Source organism: Ricinus communis, chromosome 9, assembly GCF_019578655.1.
Source record: "Ricinus communis isolate WT05 ecotype wild-type chromosome 9, ASM1957865v1, whole genome shotgun sequence".
In the NCBI taxonomy this organism is placed as follows: Eukaryota; Viridiplantae; Streptophyta; class Magnoliopsida; order Malpighiales; family Euphorbiaceae; genus Ricinus; species Ricinus communis.
In genome coordinates this window covers 1,921,202-1,948,389 of record NC_063264.1, presented here as the reverse complement: position 1 = coordinate 1,948,389, position 27,188 = coordinate 1,921,202, and the positions used below count along the sequence as shown (strand labels likewise).

At 34.2% G+C, this 27,188-nt stretch overlaps 3 protein-coding genes across 9 annotated transcripts; 1 reads left to right on the top strand and 2 right to left on the bottom strand.

The window, feature by feature from the left end:
• Window positions 1–1,139: 1,139 nt before the first annotated feature.
• Window positions 1,140–13,687, top strand: LOC8262413 (protein ALWAYS EARLY 3). 4 transcript variants are annotated; one of them, XM_015717860.3, is made up of 21 exons: window positions 1,140–1,454; window positions 2,553–2,667; window positions 2,874–2,972; window positions 3,195–3,257; window positions 3,482–3,559; window positions 3,878–4,052; window positions 4,485–4,744; window positions 4,824–5,163; window positions 5,971–6,048; window positions 7,372–7,589; window positions 7,725–7,781; window positions 8,362–8,682; window positions 8,769–8,947; window positions 9,030–9,312; window positions 10,323–10,565; window positions 11,202–11,363; window positions 11,694–11,834; window positions 11,927–12,145; window positions 12,663–12,953; window positions 13,094–13,135; window positions 13,387–13,687. In XM_015717860.3, the coding sequence occupies exons 2-21, from the start codon at window positions 2,563–2,565 to the stop codon at window positions 13,537–13,539; spliced, it is 3,507 nt and encodes a 1,168-aa protein (XP_015573346.1). In that variant the 5' UTR covers window positions 1,140–1,454; window positions 2,553–2,562; the 3' UTR covers window positions 13,540–13,687. The 4 variants fall into 4 exon arrangements, with proteins under 4 accessions (XP_015573346.1, XP_015573344.1, XP_015573348.1 ...); XM_015717858.3 differs by having other exon boundaries at window positions 1,141–1,454; window positions 2,537–2,667; XM_015717862.3 differs by having other exon boundaries at window positions 1,144–1,454; window positions 2,537–2,667; window positions 13,200–13,479.
• Window positions 13,632–15,325, bottom strand: LOC8262414. The gene is made up of 5 exons (XM_002516848.4): window positions 15,105–15,325; window positions 14,863–15,017; window positions 14,369–14,433; window positions 14,171–14,266; window positions 13,632–14,100 (listed from the first exon to the last, which is right to left on the bottom strand). Exons 1-5 carry the CDS (start codon window positions 15,197–15,199, stop codon window positions 14,041–14,043), a joined length of 471 nt encoding a protein of 156 aa, XP_002516894.1. The 5' UTR covers window positions 15,200–15,325; the 3' UTR covers window positions 13,632–14,040.
• Window positions 15,326–15,847: 522 nt separating this feature from the next.
• LOC8262415 (sucrose nonfermenting 4-like protein) lies at window positions 15,848–22,089 on the bottom strand. Of its 4 annotated transcripts, none has more exons than XM_015717875.3 (14): window positions 21,656–22,087; window positions 21,224–21,451; window positions 20,976–21,063; window positions 20,343–20,516; window positions 19,928–20,062; window positions 19,760–19,819; window positions 19,144–19,233; window positions 18,696–18,836; window positions 18,328–18,472; window positions 18,083–18,256; window positions 17,304–17,367; window positions 17,140–17,209; window positions 16,489–16,603; window positions 15,848–16,400 (listed from the first exon to the last, which is right to left on the bottom strand). In XM_015717875.3, the coding sequence occupies exons 2-14, from the start codon at window positions 21,343–21,345 to the stop codon at window positions 16,309–16,311; spliced, it is 1,470 nt and encodes a 489-aa protein (XP_015573361.1). In that variant the 5' UTR covers window positions 21,346–21,451; window positions 21,656–22,087; the 3' UTR covers window positions 15,848–16,308. The 4 variants fall into 4 exon arrangements, with proteins under 4 accessions (XP_015573361.1, XP_015573360.1, XP_048235219.1 ...); XM_015717874.3 differs by having other exon boundaries at window positions 21,224–21,432; XM_048379262.1 differs by lacking the exon at window positions 19,144–19,233 and having other exon boundaries at window positions 21,224–21,432; window positions 21,656–22,089.
• Between the last annotated feature and the right edge of the window lie 5,099 nt (window positions 22,090–27,188).

Sequence of the window (27,188 nt, the reverse complement as noted above, 5' to 3'; positions counted from 1 at the left end):
AACTAATAAATAGTTATCTAATTATATAATGATACTAACTCTATCCTAAGAGATAATATATTAATTATATTCAAATATTATATTAACTAATTGAATAATAATTCTAATACAATAAAATAATATCTAAAATAATATTTTAATATTATATTCAATAATAAAAATATATTTTTTATTATATATTAAGTTTTAAATCGAAAAAGTTATATTAATTATATTGATAGTATTAATTTATGTAATACTAGAATTAATTAAAAGATATTTTTAGAATATTTTATATTATTATACAAATAAAATTTTAATTTTAAAGAAATTAAAAATATATTTAAAAATATTTAGTTTGTTATTATTTTTAAAATATTATTAATTAATATTAAATACTAATTTTTATTAAATTTTATCTTAATTTTATAATTGAAATAATAATAACGGGCGTTTAACGCACATTAATTACTTTTAATTTATGAGCAATTTATTCTTAATATGATGCATTCTGATTTTATAATTCCAATCATATAAATCATAAGATACCACATCTTAAATATTAAATCAATATAAAATAGATTGTAATTATTAATGTAAAAAATGTATGATATTTAATTAAATTTTTATCATAAAAATACACATATCCATACATTATATGACACTATAATATAATATATTATTATATATAAATTATATAACTTTAATTTCAAGATTTTTGTTTCGAAAAAATAATAAATTGTAATTTGAGTTAGATTTTAAATGTAATTTTTATATATTTAATAATATTAGTTTAAATATTATTTTATTTAAAATTATTTTAAAAATTTAAAAATTTAAAAATAATATAGTGTAAAATTAAAATGTGTTATTTGAATTAAAGTTTAATATAAATATTTAATTATAAAACAGAATGAATTCAGTATCTTAAATATGTATTTTCGTTTGTATAAAACTGTTCTTCTTACACAAAGAAACGATAAAAAGAAAATGTTATTTTTCTACTCTTATCTTACGATATTTTGCTCCATTTTAATGAGTAGCGTACTAATATTTTCCACTCACTCAACGTCCAAAGAAACCAACGGATCAAGATCCAATATTCACTGCCACGCGTACGGTCCATGGCGTGAGAACCAAAACGCAGGCCCCACGTGCACCAGCAGCAGGTCTCTCTCTTTCGTGTCTCGTAATCACACCAAAAAAAAATTTTAAAAGAAAAACTTAAATTTTGAAAAAAAAGAAGAAGAAGAAGAATTATTACAAAAGTATTTGTAGCCTTTTAATTTCTATTATTATTACTTTTTAAAGTTTCGCGGTTATACCCTCAAAATTGTTTCATTCTCTTCTCCATTAATAATTCTCAAAAATCTTCTCTTCACTAATAATCGCCTATTGCTCGATCCCTTTCCCGCCTCGATTTGCTTTGCTTAATCTATGTTTGGAGAAGGATTACAACTCGCAACGCTTTGATCGTTAAGTTCGCTCCCTCTCTCTCTCTCTCTCTCTCTCTCTCTCTCTCTCTCTATCATTCTGTAGTTTTGTTGCTTCAATTTCTCGATTAGGTTAATGCAATTTGAACAATTTGAAGCTATTTTCTTATTTATTTTATGCTTCTTAGAGGCTACTCTGTCTGTTTACATGATAACCGAATTGGTTTCAATTTTGTGCTGTTGCTATCGTTATTTGAAAAGGTTAGTCAAATTGCTAATCAGTGACCTGTGAATTTGAAATATTTGATATCAAATTATGTGTTTTTGTTTTGGTCAGCTTTCGTAAATCATGATTAAAAGAACTTTGATTTGACTAAGCTAAACAGCTCAGTTTGACTGAGGTTTCTTTTTGAATTTCTTAAACTTATATTCGAGATTCAGTTGCTTCTCTCCTCTATCTAGATACACGGTTCGATCCGTGAGCGCTCAATTCGTTATTCTTTTTCTTTTATTTTGTAAGATTTTCAAAATTTGATGCATTAGTTTTGTGTTTGAAATCAACTGTTAGGGTTCTAGAATTTGTATTTCACTTCCCTGCTTGTAAGATTGATTTTTTTTTTTTTAAATTTCTGTCATTTGCTAAATTTGCTTGTGCTTAAGTTACCTCAAGTGTGATTTGGAAGTGTAATGGCGGCACTATCATACTTCAATTAATTGTGTTTATAGTGCTATGTATGTAACGGTTGTCTGGCTAATCCCATGATTAGCCAAGAAAATACATAGACATTGGAGGTTCTATATCGTAGGCTCAAATCTTTTTGCTTGGTGGGTTCGAATGAAACTGTTCTCTCCTTTTCTATCTTCTTATTCAGCGTTGAAGAAGTAATTATCTTTGCTATTTTGCATTTATTGCTTACCTTCTCCTCTGGGGTTTGTCCGTGTACATGCTTTGTTCCAATGTACAGATGATGATGCTTTTCCATGTATATGAGATTCCCTCTGCCCTCCATTCCTTTTTGTAGCATTCTGGCATGCAATTATGGAGAATATTATAAATTGAATATACTGTTTCCTTTCCTGTTGAGGATTTTATTTTGTGAACTTATGTTTAGCTTACTTGGCAGGTTTCAAACTTTTCAGGAAGTTACTCATGGCTCCATCAAGAAAGTCTAGGAGCGTGAATAAGCGGTTTTCATACATTAATGAGGCTACCTCTAATAAAACTGGGGAGAATGATAACAGAAGAAGGCAGAGGGTGAGGTTTTTATTTTTTTGCAGAGGACTGTTGCATTTTATTTGATTATCTAAATATTAAGGCACCTTATCAGTCCAGGTACCTTAACTAAACTGTAGCAAACTAATAGTAAACTAAGTCCGGCTCTTACAATTTATGAGTAGCATTCTGAATTATTTTTGATTTTGGAAGCCTTTTTATTTTATGACCTAGTTTGTCATGTGCAGAAGAGAAAATTATCTGACATGTTGGGGCCACAATGGAGCAAGGAAGAGCTTGAACGTTTCTACAGGGCATATCGTAAGCACGGGAAAGATTGGGGGAAGGTTGGTAATAACTTTTTCTGCATGGGATATTATTCTTTCTAGATATAAGACGTCAAATGCAATGCCCAAAATGAGCTTTATGTTCATTCCAAGTTTCCAACCCTTGAAATCCTACTTGTACTTGGGATGAAGTCTACCATTAGGATGAAGCCCATTGTTATATTGCTATTGCGCCATTATCTTATAATATTCTCTTTTCCTTGTTTTCTTTTCTGTTTCTAGGTGGCTGCTGCAGTGCGTGACCGATCGGTAGAAATGGTAGAAGCCCTTTATACCATGAATAGGGTAACTATTGATTTTTGTAACTCAATTTTACATATAACTTATCTTGATTTGTCAAACTACTAGGTTTTGTCATTGGGGATGCCTTTCTAACAATTGCATGATAGTATTTCACATTTGTTATCATTGATTTCTTTCATGTGGTGTATAAAGCGTTTTATGTTGCTAGATCTTTTTTTTCCTTTCTTGGTTGAAGTCATTTAATGAGGAGGTCCCTATATTTTCAGGCTTACTTAAATCTACCAAAGGGGTATGCTTCTGCAGCTGGACTAATAGCGATGATGACGGATCACTACACTAATCTGGTGAGATTAATTATTTGCAGATTACTATATGGATCTTAATTTGGATTTCTTGCGGGTAGAACTAGTACTCAAAGTTTGGGATCTTTATTTCGTCTGAATTAGATATAGGTGTTCTCTTTTTAGACAATGGCAGGGAAAAAGCTGTAACAAACATTAGCGCTGAAAATGGAAGATTAGTATATCAAGAAGGAATATGGCATTTGAAGCACATAAACCTGCATGTCTATGCAGATGCGTGTATGGGCATAGATTGAAAGATAGATGGTTGGGTAACCTACTTTGGTTAATGAGCTCTAATGAGGCTAATTCATGTTTCAGGAAGAAAGTGACAGCGAGCAAGAAATTACTGAGCCTGTTGTTGCCCCTCGAAAACCCCAAAAACGTTCTCGGGGAACTAAAGAATTAGATGCGTCCCCAGTTCCAGATCTTATGCAGTCCCAGTCGGCTGCATCAAACTTTGGCTGCTTGTCACTATTGAAGAAGAGGCGCTCCGGTAGAAAGATTTCCTCTCTTCTCTCTCTCTCTCTCTCTCTCTCTCTCTCTCTCTCTCTCTCTCTCTCTCTCTCTTTCTCTGTGTGTCTGTCTTCCCCCATCTATCTCTCTCTATGCTATGGTTGTTCTGGTTTTCTGGTTTTCCTTTGTTGGGTGGATGGGTTCTTAGAGATTGCCCTTATTCTTGTCCCGTGCTTGAAACTGGTAGTATTTCAATTGCTTTAACTTCTTTGGTTAACCCTGATTTTTTCATGAATAGTTGGGAGTTTCCTTGTGCAAACTTCTGGAGTAATTCAGCACTATATTCGTTATTTTAAACCATTTTGATTTCTCTTCTGCACTTCCCTGTTTTTCATCTCCTCCATTCCAATTATTTTGAAGTCCTGTTGGTTGTTGAGGATCAATTTTGTTCATGTCTTGGATTTTCGATTAGGAGGCAGGCCTTGGGCTGTTGGGAAAAGGACTCCTCGCGTCCCTGTTTCATTTTCATATGATAAAGCTAGTGGACAGAAGTATATTTCACCAATTCGACCAGATTTGAAATTGAAGGCTGATGCATTGGATGATGATGTTGCTCATGAGATAGCATTAGTGTTGACAGAAGCTTCACAAAGAGCTGGTTCTCCCCAAGCTTCTCAAACGCCAAACGGAAAAGCAGAGACACCATCACTGACTCGGAATGGGGAACATATGGTAATTTATTTAGTTGGTGGCTTCTATTATTTTGACTGATGCTGTCTAGAATTATAAACCAATTGATCATGGTATTCAGCATGTCGAATCAGAGATGACCAGCTCCAAGCCTCGTGGTAGTGAGATGGATGAAGGTGGTTGTGAATTAAGCTTAGGTAGCACAGAAGCTGATATGGAACATTATGCAAGAGATAAACGGTTGACAAAAGGGAAGGGGTACCATGGAAGGAAGCCAGAAGTAGAAGACAATATTGACAATTCTTCAGATGACATAAAGGAGGCCTGTAGTGGGACAGAGGAAGGACAGAAGCTGGGTGCTATAAGAGGAAAATTTGAAGTGGAGGTTGTGGGTACAAAATTTGCAAGATCATCTAATAAGGGTCCAAGGAAGAGAAGCAAAAAAGTTCTATTTGGAGAAGGTATGTTCACTATTTGATCAGATACAAGCATCCATCTATCCTTCTCTTCTAGTTTCATTTCAGCAAATATGAATAATTTTCTCCTCGGGCAAAACTACTTGAACTCTTCTTAGTCTTGCAGAATGTCTTATTAGCAAATTGGCTTTTATTCAACATTTCCCAATAACATGCTAGTTGATACATTTTTATTGCATTTACATGGAAGTTGATGAATTTTGTTCCTTTTGATTTGGTTACTTCATTAGCATATTATTTGTATTGTTCATTAAGTTAGATTTTAAGGAAATGATGGTTCTCATAAATTTTAGTTCATGTATTTCTCTTCTAGAAGCTGTTTGAGATTAATCCATGAAAAAGTTTCTTCTTTATGAGTAATATGTCAAGTTGTCAAGCAGTAAAAAATTGTTGCAATGATCAGACCAGAGAAAGATGGAACCTGTCAGTTCTATGATTCTCTGTCCTTCCAAATTTGGAAATATTAATTTAATCTACTAAGACGCTAACATTATCAATCCCAGGAAATTCAGACTGAATGTAGCAAGCTTGGAGTGAATTTACGTAGCCTGCTATGTGAATTTAAGTTATATACAAGTAAATAGAATAAAACAACAGGAAAGCCATTTATAAGGGTTCGATGAAGGAAATCTTAGGTGGCTGCCAGATCACATTGTTCCTTTGGCTTCAGTCAGATCCACCGACTTCTTTCCTGATCTTTGTTTAACTTATGTCAGTTTCGAATTACTTTTATTGATCATTCATCTGAAGCATGCTATCTCCTATTACCTCGCTTCTATTCTCTTTGTACAGGTGAAGCAGATGCTGTTGATGCATTGCAAACTCTGGCAGATATGTCATTGAGGTTGCCAGAAGCACTTGTTGATACTGGTAAGTGATAGATGTGTTTAGATTATATGAGGACTAACTGGTGATCTAGGTAGATATTCCTTTCAATTATTTTTTCCTGTTATTTACAGTATAAATGCTTTGTAATATTAGACACTTGGATGTTGACAATACTGAATTAGGTCCTAGTTATTATGCCCTTTTTCTCTTTTCCTTTTCTTGTTGTGTTGATGGCTAGTAGTAATATCCATGTTATTGGTATTATGATGCTATAATGAAATAATGTACTAACATATTAGATGCCATGGAATATATCATGCTTTCAACAAGAATAATGAATTGGTTGATTATTTGTACGTTGATGTTGAGTTACCATTTTACTGATTTTTAACCGACCATGGCATTCAATTATCTTGTTCTGGCTGTTGTACTGGTTGTCGTATTACTGTGAAAATTTACTAGTTGATTTTCTGATTCTTAACCAGTAAATCACCCTCACTTTCCGAATATGGATTAGTAATGAGTTAATGACACTCGGTTACAACCTTGAATGTTGAGACGTATTGATGGATGGTATAAATGAAAACAATTTTATTTGAGTTTAGATAATTCTCCACAAAATATTTTGTAAGGGTTTTCTATGCATTTATAGGAGATGTGAAAATCTCATTTAAGACAAAAAACTAATTGATTCTAAGACTCCTGTATTGTTTATGTATCGAGTCCTCTGTTGATTTCCTTCATCTCTTCCTTCCTGACTCGACCAATTCTAGAATGGCAGTGCATGAATGCTCTTGTTTTAATCATAATATTCTTATTACTTGATGTGAGCATGTAACTCTGAAGACCCCTTATCATTCTTCCTTAACAGTGCTGTAGGCTTTACTTAAGTAAATAGTGCCTTTAAGTTGTTTTTAACAAGTTGCTTCCCCTCATTACTTTATCACAATTTACAAGTGAGGAATGAGTAGAAACTTTCATGTATACTGTCACTAACTTGGGGAACAATGCAGTATTTTGTCCTTTTAACTCTTTTGCACTCTGTAATCAGAATCTTTCTTCTTTGTTTATGTTAATAGTTAGTTCGTGTGGTAAGATAGAAATCCCTCTGCGTGAGATTCCAGATACCTGGAAACATGTGGTATTCTTGACATTTTTTCCTTAACTTGTGCTTCAGATTTCAACAATAATCTTTTTCTTATCCTAGTGCTGATTTTCTTTTTTCTTGCTCTTCAGCGTCTGTCTTAATCTGTGTCTAACATCAGTTAATGTAGATTCATTTAATTGAACCAATTTAATATTATAACTACTCTATTCTATCTTACTTGGAATCCTGATCTAATTGAATGATTCTGTTTCTGCTAGAGTCATCCGTGCATGTTGATGATCAAAAGACTAAAATTGTTGCCAAGTCCAAGTTGAAAGGGAATCATTCAACTGCTGGAGTTAAAGTTGCTTCCCCAAAAACAACAAAAGGAAGAGTTTTCCTTCATGATGTTAGTCCTATACCAAAAGTGAAGGATGCAGTGCATCAGATTAGTGCTGGGATAGGAAAAAGGAGAAAGAAGTCCCAGCCATCTAAGGTAAAGGATTGATTGAACTCTTATCCAGTGCAGGCTAGGTTTTTTTTTTTATTCTTATATTTTATTTTCCTTTTTGTATTTAACCTTTCTAGTAGTAATATATCTCGTGAGTTTATGTCTATCTTAATGTTGCAGATATTAGAAATTGAAGAGCGTGTTGATTCTTATTTGGGTGACTCTCAGAAAGTCGAGGTGTGTAGATCTTTTGACCTACAATGGTTTTTTTAAATGCTTTTATGAAATAGATGTACTATAAATATTTTAAAGAAATTTAAACTTTATGAGAATGTCTGTGTTATTACTCACGAGTCTTCTTACAATGCTTTTATGAAATAGATGAACTCTAAATATTTTAAAGAAATTTAAACTTTCTGAGAATGTCTGTGTTATTACTCAATGCTTTGGTGTTGGCACTAATATTTCTTATAAGTGGCCACAAAGTGATTTTCATTTTCTATTGTTTCCTATAATAAGCTGTATATTGTCTATATGTATCCTATATTGGTCAATAACTTTCAGATATGAAGGAGGAGGTTTGGATTTCAAGGTTGAATATTTCTCTTTTTTCTTCCATGCAGATCTTGAATTGCAACCATCATTTATTTTTAGTTCTCTAAATGATTGTTGTGTTTGGTTTTCAATTTGGATTCTATTGTTACTCTTCATATAATATTACCTTGGGAAAGGTCACTGTCGATTTATGCAAGTATAGAGTTTTTTCTGTTTCTAATTCCCTTTTTGATCTTGTTCTTATCTCTACTGTTGGATTTAGGCCACAGATGATGTAGGGGACTTAATAAGCAAAGGCAAATCCTCTCATGATACTGGATACCAAAAACAAGGGAGACCGGTGAAACCTTCAGAACTTAATTCTAGTACTGACCACGGAAGGGAGTCAAATGATTCAGCTCCATCTTCCATACCAGTTTTGTCTTCGAAACAATTTAATTTACCTACCAAAGTAAGGAGCCGGCGTAAGATAAACACACCAAAACCATTGCTTGACAAAGATAACCAGTCTTCTGAGGATATTGTAAATGGCCAATACAAGATTGCCATTCCTTCGATTAAAGACAGTGCAGTTAGTCTTAAGGTTAGATAGCATGCTAGTCATTTATGTCTTTGAAATTTTCTTGGATCTCTGATTATGATTGACTTATTTATGTTTGGTCTTTACAGAAAAAACTTTCGAATTGCCTTTCCTCATATCTAGTTCGGAGATGGTCTATTTTTGAGTGGTTCTATAGTGCAATTGATTACCCATGGTTTGCTAAAAGGGAGTTTGTGGAATACCTGGATCATGTTGGATTGGGTCATATTCCGAGATTAACTCGTGTTGAATGGGGTGTCATACGGAGGTATGTGGCACTAATTCATACTTTGCCTTTTCACAGATTACCAACATCTCAAATATTCACCCAAAGTTTCTGACAAATGCAGTTCCCTTGGTAAACCACGGAGATTTTCAGAGCAATTCTTGTCAGAAGAAAAAGAGAAGCTTAATCAATATCGGGAATCCGTTAGAAAACATTATACAGAACTTCGTGCTGGTACCCGGGATGGACTTCCAACTGATTTGGCTCGACCTTTATCAGTCGGGCAGCGTATTATTGCTCTTCATCCAAAAACCAGAGAGATTCATGATGGAAGTGTACTAACTGTTGATCATAACAGGTGCCGTATTCAGTTCGACCAACCTGAACTAGGGGTTGAACTTGTCATGGTAATAGAGATTTTATTTGCGACTTTTTTGAAATTTTTTTAAAATTACTGCGACTATTTCAGAATGTCTGTATTGGAGTTTCTGTTGAATTTGCACCTTGTCCACTCTAAGCTGACAAAAGTAGTTATTACTGCTGAGGTATTTGTTCTTTGGCCTCTTCTTTAGAGCCCACAATGATGGACATCTCATGCATTAGGACACCCCTTATATTCATATTGTGTTGTTCCTGACCTTGCTTATTTTTTGGTGTTATCAGTTCAGTTAATGTTTATTTGTTTGGGAGCATTAAATGATTCAGTGCTGCATTCATGCCATTTGTGACCTCTGGTACATAAATGAAACATCTCTCTCTTTCTCTTGTTTGATTTGGAGATGTATATGAAAATTTTGTAATAACCTGCACTTGCATAGTCAGAGTTATGATATTTCTGAAGTAATTTGGAATCTTGAGTTCAAATTCTTAACATCAAACTGAAGTTTGAAAGATTTATGTGGCTAAATTCTTTGGCTGATTTTGATATTGAGAAATGGAGCAAAACCAGCATTAGGAAACATGTCATTTGTCTTCATTTACAAGACAACCCATCATTAATGGTTAATTGAAGTGTAGCATTGATGCTAATGCATCTTTCTACATGTGGACTAGTTAGATGCTTGATTTTTGTTGAGGCTTTTGGATGCTGTAAATGGTTGCTTTATGCAAGCTTTGTTAAAGAAAATACTGAACCAATTTCCATCACAGTTTGCTTCTGATTCTTCTGAAGATAACTATATCTTGAAAGGAGGTGGGGAAAAACTGATACTGCAGAATGTGCTACGAAGATTCACGTGTTACAAAGAATAACTAAACCAGTTTAAGTTTGTTTTGCACTGAAAAGTCTAGAGTGCATTTCATTTAATTTGTTCTTCTCAGATTATATTTAACCCTTGTTTTTGTAAACTTTCTTTGTTGCTTCAACATTGTCTTCTTCTTTCTTCAAGTTTCATAGCGTAAACCTATGTTATTGCAGGATGTTGATTGCATGCCTTTAAATCCATTAGAGAATATGCCTGCTTCCCTTACCAGGCAGACTGTTGTTTTCAATAGATTTATTGAGAACTTGAATGAGCTCAAAATGAATGGGCAACCAGTAGAAAGGAACATGGAAGGATACATAAAGTTTGCCTCATGTGAGAATATGGAGAACACAGATGGTCTTCTACATAGTTCCCCATCAACTCACCACATCAGCAACTTAATGCAGCATGGAAAGGTCAGCTATCCTTAAATCTAAAATTTGCTGCACGCATATGAAAATTATTTAATTGTTATTCTCGATGAACAATTAGAATGTTTTGAGCTGAAAAATGGAAAGAATCATAAGAATCATTTTGCTCTTGAACTTCGTTGCTTTGTGATTCACTACTCAGAGGAGATGCGTCTAATTTTCCTTTGTCAAATGCTGGAGTCCTCGCACAAGTATAACCAGTATGGCTTTATATTGTGGATGGGTCCATCACCCCAGTGGCTTGGCTTTTTAATGGGTCAAGCCCTTGGAATAGATGCTCTAAACTATCTTAGCAGATTAACATATCTTGTTGCATCACTGCTATCTAATTAGACAAGCCTTATGGGAAGATCTCATAGGTGAAATGGATTTATCTCAACTAGGCAGATTGTTCCTTACAAATATATTTCTGCTTTGTAATTGAGATCAAGTTGACATTCTTTTCTTGTTGCTAAACTGAATCTCCTCTACTGATCTATATTTGGGCACTTTTGTGTGGCAGTTCGTTCAATGTGTCAATGATTTCACTGCTGCGGTCAAGTATTTGATTTAAGTAGTCCAGAAGTAGGTTAACTTTAGATGTTAGTCTTTTTCACTTTAGTGAAAATGGTTTTATTGCAGGGATATTTGGCAAATTATAGTACACATGTCGCAACAGAGTCAGGTGAAAGTGTTATTAACCAACAAGCAGTCAACACTCAACCCTTCATTCTCGCACACATCCAAGCAAAGGATGCTGATATTCAAGCTCTTTCTGACTTAACTCGTGCTCTTGACAAAAAGGTGTGGTGGAGCTCTTTGATGCCTAAATTTCAGATGCTTTCTGCTGGTGGAATAGTTTTTTTTCCATTAAAGTACCTAAATAGGAATTTGGTTTCTATGTCCATGTTCTCGTCGTTCTTTGAGGATTATTATTGTCTTTTGGATATTTATTCGGTCATCTGTTTTACAAATTTTCTCAGCTGTAATAATCACTGGAGAATGGAAGCACTCAGCTTCATGGGTATAATCCCTAAGTAATATTTAAATTTGCTAGCACCTAATAATCACAAGGAAAAGCTTTCATCAGATATTATATTTTTCAGTATTAATGATGAATATTTGAAGTTGCAGGAGGCCGTGGTGTCTGAGTTGAAGCGCATGAATGATGAGGTGGAAAATGAGAAGGATGGAGAAAACTCCCTAAAGGATTCTGAACTTTTCAAGAAGCACTATGCTGCAGTACTTTTCCAGTTAAATGAAGTCAACGAACAGGCATGAAAATCCTGTCGACCAATTTTCAGAATCAATCCCTCTTCAATTTCATGCACTAGCAGCAAATTTGACTTGGTCATTTCTTTGTATAGGTTTCATCTGCTCTCTTATGCTTGAGGCAACGCAACACATATCAAGGGAACAATCCACAAATGTGGATGAAGCCCATGACCTATATAGGTGAACCAGTTGGACACTGTAGCCTTTTTGATCGCTCTGCAGATGAGACCCAAGAATCTGGGTCTCATGTGGCTGAAATTGTTGAAACTTCAAGAGCAAAAGCTCAGACAATGGTTGATGCAGCTATGCAGGTACTAATAACTTTTTTGTTAACTCTAATACCAGTGTCCACATCTGAAAATAATTTTGTGCACACCAAATTTTAGCTTACATTATTTAACTTGCTCCAAATTACAACTTGTTATCTTGGAGTTATTTGGAGACCATTAATTTAGAATTCTGTGCTAAACCATTGTTGGTTGGAGAAGATAGTACAACTGCTAGCAGCTTTTATGTGGAGACCCCTCCTGTATCACTTTAAATTGCTATTTCCATTAGTTGATGCCATTTCCTCTTACATAAACTTGATATCTGTTTTATACTGTTCCAACTTGGTGAATAATCAGTGGAAAGCATTTGGTTTGAAAGCAAAGAGTCATAGTAAATAATGTATTTCTATGTAGTTCTTTTGTATATATTCTTCTCTTATATGATGAGCCATTTGACCACTGAGGTGCATATGCAACTTATGAGGCCTCCCATGATCATTTCCTTTTTGTTTTAATCCTTTAGCTCCTAATAAAGGACTGCCTCTATTAACTATTTCAGGCAATGTCATCACTGAAAAAGGAGGGAAGCAACATTGAGGAGGCTATAGATTTTGTAAACAATCAGCTTTCAGCAGATGATTTAAGCACATCAGCTGTAAGATCTTCTATCCCTGCAAATTCAGTTCATAGTACTGTGGCTTCTCAGGATCAGTCAAGTTCCTGCACTACAAATTTGGGGCCAAATAGTCATGCTCCAGAGACTGACATGGATCACTCGCCTGAGCAAAGTGAAGCACAAATACCTTCCGAAATAATAACACAATGTGTAGCTACTTTACTCATGATCCAGGTGAGTTTTAGGGGTACTTTTCATATTTTACTGTTATATAGAAAAATATTACTTTCTTTCTCTGTACATGGTTTTTTCATTGTCACACGCAAGTACCCCTGATTCTGATTATCTTGGTAAAACAAAAAAAAAAAATGCAGAAATGTACAGAGCGACAGTTTCCGCCAAGTGATGTTGCCCAGGTACTAGATTCTGCAGTTACAAGTTTAAAGCCATGTTGTTCACAGAACCTTCCAATATATGCAGATATTCAGAAATGCATGGGGATAATTAGGAATCAGATATTGGCACTCATACCCACGTAGCCCACGATATTGCAATTTGCTCTTAATTTCTTCCCTTGTAAAATGTACAATATCCGAGTGGAATCAGCCAATCAGAAAAAATATTGCCCAGGCCCTCTTCTTATATCCTGTTTGTTAATCTTAAACAGGAATTTGTACATGTAGCGAAAACACCTGCAGTTCAGTTCCACGACACTGCGCTCAATATAAGAATCAGCATATCTTATTCTTTTGCGCCCCCACCTGATATTGTGATTGTCGGTGATGTTTCTACCATTACAAACTTATTTTATTACACCTGACATCTCCAGCTACATTAATCTCTGTAAATTCTCATTATCGCGTGTCAAATCCTCATGGCTAAATATCATTGGGCCATCATAGTAAACCAACATAAAGCATGTAAATTCATCATCTTTACTAGTTAATAAATTGGCTCATTACCAACAATTTAACAAATGGAAGAAAAACAACTATCTTGGAAAGGATCTAAAAGAATCACAATATCGGGTACAACTTCCACCTTGAGCTACAGATTGACATGAAATTGAAAATCAGGGGGAATGGGCAAGAAGTTTAGCAAGTCTGTAAGGTAATCAGGATTTTCCTTAAAAAAAACTGGGGAACGGGCAAGAAGTTTAGTTAGTCTGTAAGGTGGTGGCACAGGAAAAATCCGGACCACATCTTTGCAGGTCTGATGGCAACCAAAATTGTCTCTTTTCAATTGATAGACTATATTGTATCTTTCTGTGCTGAGACGATCCCCAATTGCAGCAACACCATTAGCTTAATACAATTATTGATCATAATTTCAGCTTTTTTGTGGGTTTCTTCAACTTTACATCTTCACTATCATGAGCTAACTGCAGCAGAAGAGACTTGATATTAATCAACAGTAGCAATAAAAGTAACCAACAACAATGACTAGCAAACCTTTTGTTTTTTGTTTTTCTTGTGCTTTTTGTTCTTCTTCTTCTTCTTCTTATTCTTGAGCGAAAAATTCTCCACTTTCCCTTCTTCAGCAGAATCCTGCAAAATATGCAACCAATTAGAAAATTGTCAAGATTAAGCACTGAAAAGAACAAAATAAATAAATAAATAAAAGAGGAATGTAACAAAATCCATAAGTACCTCAGGCTCAGAGTCACCAAATGAAGTAACATGATGAATAATTGTTCCAGACTTTGAGGTGCCACCTAGATTATATAAGAGGAACAAAGCAAGAAAATGAGTTGTTTTTCCATTAATGATCTAAAAACTCTCATGAACATAAAATATAGAAAGACAAACAATACCCATAAAGTTTATCTGAAAAGGCATGTAAGGAACAACTTTGCATAATATCCAAATATAAGTAGCATCATGATTTTCCCATTTAAGAGCAGAGACTCAGATATTATAATCTCAATTATAAGCATATCAACCTCAAGAATTTAACAAGACCACTAAATAACAAGTAAATTGCTGGAGATATTGCAATATATAAATCTCCCAAAGGCCATGAGTTGAGTAAATATACTAAAATATGTTCTAAGACCTACTGCCAAAAATACGAAAAGAAGAAAAAGAAAAAAGACAAATTCAAAAATGGCTGGTAAAATCATTATTTAAATAAATGTAATTACTGGAAGAGACAGAATGTTTGGCGTTTTGGACGGCTAATTCAACAAGATCAGGATCAATGGAGGATAACCCATTTGGGTCTTGAAGTTTTCTTTCAAGAAACTTAGCAAGTGCTGCTGCCTTATTTGTCTTTAATGGTCCACCGGGATGAGCCAACCTATACACGAGAAAAAAAAAAACCGAAAACAGAATTAAAACAATAATCATAGGATTATAAGAAGAATAGTAAAATAGGAAAACGTACTTGGGTTGTCGAGAACGGGAAGAAGAAGGAGGAGGAAGAGGAGCGAACTTGCTGCCTCTCAAAGCTTTCCTTTCTTCTTCACTTAGCCCTTCCATCTCTCTCTCTCTCTCCGATTCGATTCTCTGCAACTTTCTGTCAACTGGCCTGTCGATATTTAAACGCGGTCGTTCTAACTGAATCGTGGTCGTGCTTTTATTTTAATTTACACCGATGTAGAGAGCAATTTAATATATTAATTTATGATTAATAATACAAAAATAAAATTAATAATTGTAAGAATATAGAATAACCACACGTAATTTTGTAATGATAAGCAAAACTATTTTTGAAGTGATTAGCGGAATTGATTGATTTAAAAAGAAAATAAGTGATAATTAAAGGTGCCTTTCCATCAAAAAGAAAAATAAAAAATGCCTTAATATAATGATAAAAGTAAAGTTTGATTTAATACATACAAATTAATAAAACTCGTAAAAAGAAAAATTAATAAAATCAACCATTGGTAAACAAAACATATAACGCTGAATTCAGAGTTCTGGTGTAGGGTACCTAGAAAGTGACATTTGAATTTGGCTGCTCATTCACATTCCTAAGATAGGGATTCAATTGATGGCTTTATACAACTATTAATCAGACATGAACTTTATCTTTGCTGACATAAAACTCCAATAAGTAAGAACATCATCAATCAGAAAAGGAGGGCAAGTGACAACTTCATCAAATTTCGCAAGGACAGACCAATCAAACAGCCTAAAGAAGCATATGATATGATATAATAAAAATATTCATTCAATGTTCCTCCTCCCCATCTCTTTGTCTATTTTAGCAGCAGCAGCAGCATAGAACTAGGACATGCCCCATGCTCCCTCGCATACACATAAATTTACATGGAATAGCTCAGAGAGTAGTTTATAACAAAAAAGGCAAAAAGGACAGCGGGAGATTAACAAATTAGGAATCGGAAGAGAATCAGCTCTCAAATTCTACGCCCCTCTTTAGGCCTAAAATTCTAAAAATAGGCAACCAAGCAAGAGGCCAATCCCAATGGTAAGACTTCAAATAGATGGCATCCAAAGTGACCGGTCAGAGTTTCTTGGGTTCTCCTTGGAGCAACGCAGAAGATGCTGCAATAAAATATGCCAGGAGTCCCCAGAACTGCCGCACAATCTCTATCAAGTAAAGACCTGCTGTCGCCCACTTTGATCTATCCGAGCAAGAACTTAAATATGTCCCTCAGTGTAACAATGCCTTCTACACGCTTACTGCCAGCCTCCACAATAATAAGTCGTCTAACACCTGAAATCCAGAATTGATAGCCGTTAAGTTCGGTCCCTGGATTTCTAAAAGGGCACCACTTGAATATAAAAGGAGAAATTCAAATTACCAGGGTTTGCCAATCGCTCCATTACTTTATGCAATGTATCCGACCGTAAACACATCTGACATCTTTGACTTCTCACCTCATATGGAGAATAGGAGTCTTGTCCCAATTGCAAAGCCTAATCAATTGGACAAAAGAAAGAAGGTAGAAATGGCGACCACATCCTACAGTAAGATGCTCTTCCTAACTTTAAAATACGCTGGGTTAAAGGCATCACCGTGAACAAAGCTTAACAATTCCAAAAAAATTCACAAAGCCAGACTCGAGAAGTGGAATTAAAACACGTTGTCATTGCCATGAAATGAAAATAATCACAAGGCCCAACCCAGCAGATAATATTTAAGACTTATACTGAGCTTTGGAAAACTGAAAACTGAAAATTGAGAATTCTTTAATAAATTATACAACCTAAAGTAGAAGCGCAATTCTGCAGCCTGTGAGATGCATGCATACCAACACTAACCTACAATTTTCCAATAAAACTCTAAAGAGCATTACCATTCAATTCACCTTAAATACTAATCCAACCGACCAACAAGTGGGAACATCAAAGAATCTAAATAATCAAGTCATTACTTTCTAATTAACAAGTCTAAATAGCTCACTTAACATCTTGAAAAGTGAAAAATGGGAGTGGTAAAGAAAAAGCAGTACCTGATGAATAGTCATTTCATTAATATTAATGTGTGTATATACTCTGTCTTTTGCCAAAGCAGTTATATCACTGTTCAGAAAAATAACAATTATCTTCAAGATCAGAGATGAGTTGCAAAACTGAACTCTGAACAGTAAAACATTAACTCAGAAGAACTACTGACCTCCGACAATATATATCTAGTAAGGCGTCATTATTGTCAACTATTGGTATTGAACTTACTTGAGCTGCAACAAGGCAATACAGCAACATAAGGATTCATATAAAATGAAGGATGGAGTAAGCATGGCATAATGCAACTGCTGATGCCAAACGAGCTCCCTTGAAAGAATGATATGTCCAGTCCTATCTGCTAAACTAAACATCCCAGAGAAAGAGCTAGCTAAGTTAGTAAAGTCTCTTAGCACCGTACAGAAAAAGCAATGATCAAATCCTGCTCCTGAATCACGAGGCACAAAGATACATATGCAAGAAGCCACAACCAGTGCTACTCCAGTAACTGGACCCCCAAGTAAGTGTGAACAATAACGTTGGATGCAATGAAAATAAAAATAAACTGAAAAATAAGACACCCATCTGATCAGAGTGCATGATTTATACACTTTGGTTGGAACATTTAACATATTTATTGCAGAACTCCTAACACGTATATTCTATCATCAATCTTTCTCAAAACAAGAAAAAGACCCTAGTCAATATTTCAAAAATTCAGAAAGCTTACTATGTGGGACCTACTTAACCACGTACAACCTATAGTTGATACAGTATGACAGTTTATCACAATAAGTAGAGAATTCTTATTATTGGTAACACAATTTCAAGGTGCCTATCAGAAAAAGTAAAATGACTTGATTTCATTGAAATATCAATTTCTTTATCATGCATAACTGCTTCTCACTGGATACACTTTAGTTCCATGCACTTGATAGAACCAAAACATACCGTGTATCAATAAGTTCAAAGCTGAACTAAGTGAAGCATTCGGTCTCAACATTTCCAAAGGGCGCCTATTAGATTCTCCAATCCTTGGAACCCATGTACCCACTGGAATTGCACAAATCGGCAATTGGAGTATGGGCAAGGTACCAGAACAATGTCTAAAATACCTGCAAATACCTGGAAATTTTTGTCCCTCAGTTAGTAATAATAAACATATAACTGAACAGTAAGCCAATCAAAATACTTACATTTAAGTATTTCAGAAAGTGAAGCAAGATACAGGAGCTGGGGAAATGAGCCATCTTCTGAAGATGAATGGATAATGGGAATTGTAGCTACCTCATTTTGCAATATCCTCAAAGCAACATCTTTCAAGTTATCATATGGCCCAGCCTAGCACAATTAACAAACACACAGGTCAATTAACAAGAGCTATCCATGCTGAAACTTTCAATTATAGTATATCATACAGGGTCCTATCACCAATTCCAAATCTATAAGTTAGCAATACAAACAAAAGCTAGAGATAAAGCATGAGGAATAATTATAATCAACTAGTCTATGAATATAAGTATTAGTGGACCATATTTACAAAGCAGACAATTAGATAACTCACATGGATGAGACGTCTAGATAAAGCCCTCCCATGCCCATCAATCTGTCTATTCAGATATGCTTTTCCCTCCTTCCAGGCAGATATGGTGTGTGTATCAAGCTCTTCCTCTGTCAAATTTGACCCATGATTCCCATTCCCAAGCTGCAAGTAAAAGGTGACTAAGCATTAAAACAAACACACAACAGAATAGTCAGAGACCTTTTCAATGATTCTTCATACCTAAAGAAAACACAATCATTTTGATTCATTCTAGAACAGAATACTCTGGTCAACAGTAATTTCCAATAAAAAAGCAAGAAGATGAAGGGACAGGGAAGGGGAAGAAATTCAAGTGTAGCATTTGCTTGAAGAAGCAAATAAAGCATACATATTGATGACTAAATAAATCATAGTTTTTGCATTTAGAAAACTCACCAGGAAAAGGGATCTTAATTTCGCATGCACATACCTCTCTCAAAATTAAAATGAAATCCAAGGCACTAAGCATTCCAATAAACTGGCTCTTGCTGAAGTCCCAAAGAGGAGCCATGGGGATGCCCTGGAAATGACTTAACTCAGAAGAAATGCATACCCAAATTCAGATCAGCAACAAGTAAATATGCATGAACGGCACTATTCACCAACAAGTGAAAAATGACAAGATGACAGAGCCTAAGTAGACAACCTAGCGAAAAGTGGCTTTGAGAAAAGACAAAATAATATAAATAATCCATCCTTTGTAAACAAGAAATAAATTCTTATTGCTAAAAACAGAAGATACATAATAAAAGTACCATGTAAAGCATATGAGCCACACAAACTGCTAGCATTTTCAGCAAAAACATCACCATAATTTCACGTGGAATATAAAAAGCACTTTGTTTATCACAAATCATAGTATTTAAATTCACTTGGGATGCATGGTGAATTCTCCTACAAATATGAGATAGAAGCAGTCTTGTAAATAGAGTTAAAGATTTGTTTCCCTTTCTTGAGTGGCTTCAACTCAAAGAAATAGTAAAATTAAATAAACCCAGTCCGATGCATATTTAACAAGATTCTAAGGCTACAAAGAAAGTACATACCTGCTCATGTAAAATATGAAATGCTTGCTTTACTGGTAAATCAACATCCAAGGCAACAACCTATATCATAGGTAGTTAACTAAGAGAATAGAAAAGTAATATGCATACGTCAAGACAAAATAATGAGAAAACGTCTCATAGTATATACAATTGGCAAAAGATCCAGACCTTGCCTGACTTGGGAAGTAACTCATATGCAGTCTGTGTAGATAAAAATACAGAAATGCGGTGACGAGAGACCTGCAAGTCAGCCTCTGATATTCTTGGTACTACATCACTCACTGTACCATCTGATACATGAACCTGCATTGGAAATTCGTGAATGACAACCCTGTACACTAGCAAACAGGGAGATTTTTGAAGAAAACTGACCACATGCAATCTAACAGCAATCTGTGACCAGGCAAAATATCAAAGAAAATAGTAACTTAAAGGGCATAATATGCAATATAGGAACGCTTGGGCATGTTTTGATGATGGAATATAAGACATAGATCCATATTAATTTAAAAAATAGCATTTTTTCATGAATTAAAATAAAATCAACAAAACTCAAAGCTACTAAGATAGGACTGTCCCTCACCACACGTCTGAAGGTCTCATTGTCCAGTTCCATGCCCAATGGCATCTCGTGACCTATGGCAGGACTGTAATTAGTTTCCCCCGTGAATAGGATGGTGTTCACTACCCCATATTCACTTGTTGAGCACGGTTGGCGCTCATCATGCCGCCATTCTCCATCAACCAAAAACTTGTACTGCATGGTAAAATATCTTAATGTATCATGACAGAAACATCTGTGCATGCTATGTATAAACAAGATTATAAAACACATGGCCAACATCATAACATATGAAGAGTTGCATGACTAATAAAACTAAATTCTTCAAGCATATTACATGCGGTAAGAGATTAAAGATTGCACTTGAACTCCGTTTCGTCATGTACTAATGAAAGTAAACTAGCTCCAAAAATATCTCTTAACCTTGTGGAGGGGAAGTCAGTCATCAAGATCTACAATAATTCTAAGCCAAATTCATATGGACTACATTTTCTTTCGGCCTCAACAAAGTTTTTCATTCCATCACACAAGGCCATGGCGCCGAGACTAAGAGCAAGCAACATCTCAATTGAAGGTTATCTATATATAGAACATCATTGGACATGACAATGGCCATAATTCTCAAATATCAAAACCACAACAAACCAAACCTACCTGGTGATAACCGGGTGTTATACTGCAAATGGCCTGAAATACCGTAGGGCAGCCTTCCATGGGTGACATAGGCACAAGCCTAGTCCACCTTCACAACAAAAAGGACAACAACCCATCAGTCAAAAGCCATTGCAATTACATATTACCCAATCAACAAAACAAATTTCCAGAAAACAGCATGATCAAAATACCATCAAAAACTGATAATACTAAACGAAAGAAAAAATTATGAAATGGAGCATCATCACCTGTCAAAAGAACCACTGAGAAATACACTTCTACCGCCATGGGGCCATACAAACCTCATTAACACCGTACCTGCAGTTACACCTCCTGATTCTCTCCCACAATCCATACCTTGTGCAAACATAATTATTACTGCTATTATTTCAACTGATTTACTCCCCTGCTTTTATAATTGTTTCACCTTCCAAACTTGCCCCCTTCAGTTCATTCACTGCAAAAAAAGATTCATGCTGCCAAATTGAATACATACAGAAAAAGAATTAAGAAAAAAAGATGCCGACTTTAATCAAATCAATTAAAAGAGAGTAGATAGATTATAACTTTTTTTCCAAATACATCAAATACAATCATCACCAATTAGCAACTAAGACATAAAAGAAAGAAAGAAAGAACCCTAAAAAATGCAATTGAATGGTGGAAGAAGAGAGAGTTACCACTAAAAGGAGCTTTCGAAAATTTAGGAACTTTGAAATCTAATTGAAAAACGGAAGCGAAGTTTGGTATTTGGAGATAATAATAATAACAATAAGTAATTGAACCCTAACGAGAAATGATGAAATTGAATAATCAAATAATAATAATAATAAAATAATCTAAAAGAAATGTCTTGTGGAAAATAGGAAATTGACAACAATAACAATAAAAGTGATAATTGTTAAGATCGAGAGAGAGAGAGAGAGAGAGAGGAAAAGAGAAGCGATACGATCGAATCTAAATTTGAAACCCTAAAATTAAAAATTAAAAATTATAAAAAAGAAAAAGAAAAGCAGGAATTGGATGAGAAAAAAACAAAAGACAGAAACTTTGGTAGAAATGTCGTTTGAATCATTTTATTCCAAAATGTGTATGTAATATCCATTACAACTTCAAATAAGTTTTTAAAGAAAAGTCCACGACTTCGTGAAATCTAATGGATGGTTTTCTTTGATGTTGGTAATAGGGATGCAGTAAAACCCTAATATGTGAGACTGTAAAAAAAGTAAAAACTTTCGTTAAAAAGCCAAAAACAAAAAAAAAAGTAACTTTTTTATAATTTTCAGTTAAAAGAAAAAGAAATTGCTGTTCTTTTTGGGTATCTTTTAACACGTGTGGCTGATGCAAAGTGGAGACAAAGTGGGGACAGAGGCAAATTCTGTTGGCTGCTTTTCGTTTTCTTCTTCAATTCTTTTTCTAATTTTCTCTATATGATGGAATTTAGAATAATAGACTTTTCTCTTATTATTATTATTATTATTACTACTATTGTTGTTGGAGCTGATTTAAAATTCATGTTCTTTCCTACTAAACTGAGGCATTGGTACAGCCATACAGATACTTTATGAAGCAAAATTATGGTTTAAGTGGTGTATTATTAGATAGCATATGACTGTCATCTTTGAAAAGCCATAATCATTTACCATCCCATTAGGGAAGTTTCAGGCCTTCCCCAGAGAAGAGAGGAGAAAAGAAAAGGCTAAAACGCAATGGATGTTTCAGGCCAATTGCCAGGACGTCTATTTCACATGCCAAGGCCTATTAGTCTTCATGACCAATTCTTTTGTAAGGCTTTGATCTATAAAATTATGTTCCAACTATTTGGAGTCAGCATCAGTGTAATCCCTTCAAGAGCAAGACCCATTCTCAAAATGATGAGATCTATTAACATCTCTTTCTACAATCCTACTGATTAATTTGAAAGCCCCATGACTGTCCTGGCACATTCTCAAATTCTTCATTACTCTAATGGTGATTCCTTTAGGTATGTATACCAAGGCTAACCTCTCGCTGGTGCAGACTCACAATTTCCTCTTTGGCCTCTTGTTCCACATCGACAAACACTAATCCCATGCTTCCCCCTGCATAATCCCTCTCCTTCATTCTCCTCTCCAACTCCTCCAGCAAATTGACTTCATTCCTTATCCGAGTAACTAAACACACCCACATTTGGCATACACGTCGACAAGTGCACTCGCAACCACATCATTTACCTCATAACCTCTGCGAATTACTGCACCATGTGCAACTTTCCCTGAAACCAATTTCCCCAAGCATTGATCACACTAGCCAACGTAAAATGGTTACTTCTTTCTTGCACCAAATAATTGAATTGTCTAAAAACTTTAAGTGCTTTATTGCCTCTTGCATTCTGTGCTTACGCTGCAATCATTGAAGTCCATGAAACAACATTCTTATAATCCATCAAATCAAAACACCCGCCTAGCTCCATCCACATCATTGCATTTCCTATACATACCAACCAATGAAGAGGATACCACAACCAAAAATCTCAACCTTTTTTCCCAAGTGTACTTCGGCACCCGACTAGCCGACCTACCTTCTGTCTCTGTATTTTCCTTCAGACTATGGAACAAAAGATTACACCGGACTTACCTATACCGAGGTATTGACAATGATTCTCAAATATCATAGAACAAAATATGATATGATGAGATAGAATGCAATAGAAAGAAAGACACAGTAAACAGGTTACCACGGTCAAAGCAAACCCTTTCATTTCGACATTCCGAATTTATGATTATTTTGGCCGATTGATCTTCCAATATGCTAGTGGGTTGCCAATTTCATGTCACATTATCTATTAGATGTGATTATCTAGTTAGTACATAAGATTAACTATTCAGCAAAATACGTGATATTATCTATTAAATGATATACTTATATTGATTGAATTTTTATCAAGATATTAAAAAAAAAGTAAAAATTAATTTGAAAAAAATTTAAAATTTTAAAGCGTGATATAAAAAAAGAGCGGCAAACAAATATTTAAAAAAAATTTAAAAAAATAAAAATAAATCCATCATGCAAAATATAACCGATGTATCCACTAATAATTAGATAAATATCTTTAATTTATCTACTTACTTTTTTTTTTATGCATTAGAATTAGAGTTAGTCATTGCAATATAAATTAAGCTAAATATACAAACTTTATTTTCTTTTATAAACCCCATGGCAATCCATCTACTAACCGGAGCAATCTCAGTAGCTGCACCAAATTTGGCCACTCTGAATTGAGAAATTGATTACTGCTTTTATTTTGTTCTTTCCAACGGATCCTTTTTAATTTTTTGTAATTTAAAAAATTATAGATATTTTTAACTTCGTAAAATATATTGTTGTATCTCTTAGCTTTAAAAGAGAAATGTTTACACCAAGAATTGGCCGATTAAGGTACATGGTCTGATCCAAAAAGCACATTGAAATGAACCCATATCCATAAACCCCATAACCTAAGTCCAACCCCATGATCTATCTTCTTGATCTGAATTGAAGATCCATCACCCATTTGTTGATCCATGAAGAAAAGATATGCACACACATAAAAGATCAATGGATTCCCTTTAACTACTGGTGTCATGTATATTTTGAGCAATTAAATTTATTAAATTTAATTACAATATTTGGATAAAAACATATTACTAGGATGATAAACTACTTTTTTATTTTTCAATTATAGATCATTCAGCAATATTTTATGTTTTGTTCCACTGATTATACATTTTTTTTTTAAAGTATCAATTTTTTTTTTAAAGTATCAAATTTTTTTTTATTAATGATTAAATTTTAGGATAAGCATATAAAAATATTTCGTGATTTTATCATTTTACAACTTTTAGTGCATGGTTTTTTTTTTTCAAACAAAAAGATGCATGTAATTACAAATCGTGATAAAAAAAATATTTTAATGTAAAAAGTATCTCGATTTGATTTAATCAATTATTATTATCATATTTCTCGTATTTGATAATATGAGTTTAGAGCTTAACAACTCATAATTTCAATATTTGACCGTTAAGTCGATATCATAAGATTAATGACTTTTTAAATCATGATTTAACGGTCAAATATTGAAATTATAAATTGTTAAGTACAAAACTCACATTATCAAATACAAACAACATGACAATGATGGTCGATTGACATAAATATGGCTGAATCTTTACAAATCGTGATTTTTTAATGATGAAATATCTTTTTCTTGTCACAATTTGTAAACAGATGCTTTTTTTTATCTGTAACAAACTATATACTAAAAATTGTAAATGAGTAGTTTTATGTACTTATCCTTTAAATTTTTACAAGACCAATTATAGAAACCGTTTAAATGGGACTGTTTATAAAGAGATTAGGTTAAGATTCATTTTTTGAGTGAATTATGGTATGATTGTGGATTGGTTCAGATTTTTGGCGAGGTCTAATTATAGGGTTGTGAAGAAATGAGCTAGTGAAGGCAATGGTGGGTATTTACAAGTATGATAGAGAAAGCCCTCTGAAGCACAAAAGGAAGGGTTACAATGGGATTCAGTGAATGTGCGTTAAACCAAACTTAATCTTTTCCCAAATTGCAGAATCTGCAATCTGGAAGTGAAGAAAGCAAAATTAGCGGTTCTCTTAGCATTCCCTAATCTAAAGCAAACACAAACAATTGCTTGCATGAATTCTCATGGTCCCCCCTACTCACATATTACTTACCTTTTTTTCTTTTTTCTTTTTTCTCTTCTATGATCAGTTCCACTTTGAAACCCATTGCTCAAGAAAGTATTGTTTTTATATTCAATTCATCAGCTTGCAACTTGTAGATTTTCTCAAGCATTCATATTGGGACCCATCCGCTGATCTCACCTGTGTTTGAAAGTGATAGCTTTGTAGGGAGGAAGTGAAAATTCCCACAATTATCGATGCTTATAGCTCGTTAGAATACAGCATTTACATACACTTGCATTAGCTTTTTGTTTTTTTGGGTAGTGGGCTGTCAGTTTCATCATGGAAGATGCCTAAAATTTGTGTTACTACAGTACAGGCCCCCTCCAATGCTCGTCTCATTTTACATGACTTTTTCATTGCTTCTGCTTCGTCCTTTGCTAAATTTTAGAATCCACTAATCTTGTATAGTGGTTTCGCATCATGCTCACTAGATCAGCACTTTTGCATATAAAATGATTAAGGATTCTAATTAATAAACAGTTAAGCACAGCTAGACCTTAATTCTATGGTTAACAAGATACAAGAATGCAAGGAAAATAAAAGTAGTTGATAACCCTTACTGGTTTACAAGAATGTCTAAACTTCTTGGTTTACTTGACAGGATACAATTTTGTCAATAGGCTTGATCAGAAGAGATTTCCTGTTTCTATTTTCACAGAGATCTTTCTTCTTATACTGAAAGGGTTCAGAAAAAATGTCTCAGTTCTTTCAGAATGTAGTTAAAATATCAGGATTATGTTAATAAGAGTATGTGTGTATTCTTTTCTTTCAGTTGATGCTGTGTCATGAAGATTGAGAGCTCGTTCGTTCTCCAATTTTCAAGAATAGTTTTATGAAATATATAACAAAGGCTGGGTGATTCTTTTTCCCATGGGGTGGGGGATTGATGGAAGTGGAGGAAGCAATCATTCCATCTTCCTCTATGTCACTTGACACTTTCTAATATGGGCAAGAAAATTTATTTTTTATTATTTTGTTTGTTTTGGAGCACTAGGTTGATACATTTGCTAGACCTAGTTTTATTCTTTTTGATTTAGTTCAACAAAAGGCATAAGTTTCTTTTGCAAAAGCCTTTCTTTTTCTTTTTGTTTATTTTATGGTGAATAATTAATTTCTTTAAACTTTCCACTAAGCTGATTGTATCATCATTTTCAGCCTATTTCATATTGTAATATGATCAGGGTAAATACATTTTCTCCCACAAGTTGATTGCATCATCATTTTGCTACTTATTCTTGTTGATTTACTCATAAAAGGTCTTTTTTATATGTATATAAAAATCTCTGAAATGGAGTGAATGATTTAGGAATACTCCACTTAAGTGAATACATACATCATCACTTCACTACTTAGGTTTCTGAATTCAATGGACAAGAAAACATTATTTTACTTATGTTGTGAAACATGTGGTGGTGGGTTTCTTTTCTGCTACATAACACAGACATACTTAAAAAAAAACTATTTTCTAAGAAGAGAAAGAAA

Coding starts and splice junctions, on each gene's coding strand:
- LOC8262413 (XM_015717860.3), top strand. CDS start 2,563: ATGGCTCCATCAAGAAAGTCTAGGAGCGTGAATAAGCGGTTTTCATAC. Junction 8,683..8,768: donor ACAGTGCAGTTAGTCTTAAG/GTTAGATAGCAT, acceptor TGGTCTTTACAG/AAAAAACTTTCGAATTGCCT. Junction 11,835..11,926: donor TAAATGAAGTCAACGAACAG/GCATGAAAATCC, acceptor TTCTTTGTATAG/GTTTCATCTGCTCTCTTATG.
- LOC8262414 (XM_002516848.4), bottom strand. CDS start 15,199: ATGGAAGGGCTAAGTGAAGAAGAAAGGAAAGCTTTGAGAGGCAGCAAG. Junction 14,434..14,862: donor CAAACATTCTGTCTCTTCCA/GTAATTACATTT, acceptor TATATAATCTAG/GTGGCACCTCAAAGTCTGGA. Junction 14,101..14,170: donor AGAAAAACAAAAAACAAAAG/GTTTGCTAGTCA, acceptor CTTCTGCTGCAG/TTAGCTCATGATAGTGAAGA.
- LOC8262415 (XM_015717875.3), bottom strand. CDS start 21,345: ATGTTTGCACAAGGTATGGATTGTGGGAGAGAATCAGGAGGTGTAACT. Junction 20,517..20,975: donor TAACACCCGGTTATCACCAG/GTAGGTTTGGTT, acceptor TTTACCATGCAG/TACAAGTTTTTGGTTGATGG. Junction 16,401..16,488: donor GGAGCGATTGGCAAACCCTG/GTAATTTGAATT, acceptor TCTGGATTTCAG/GTGTTAGACGACTTATTATT.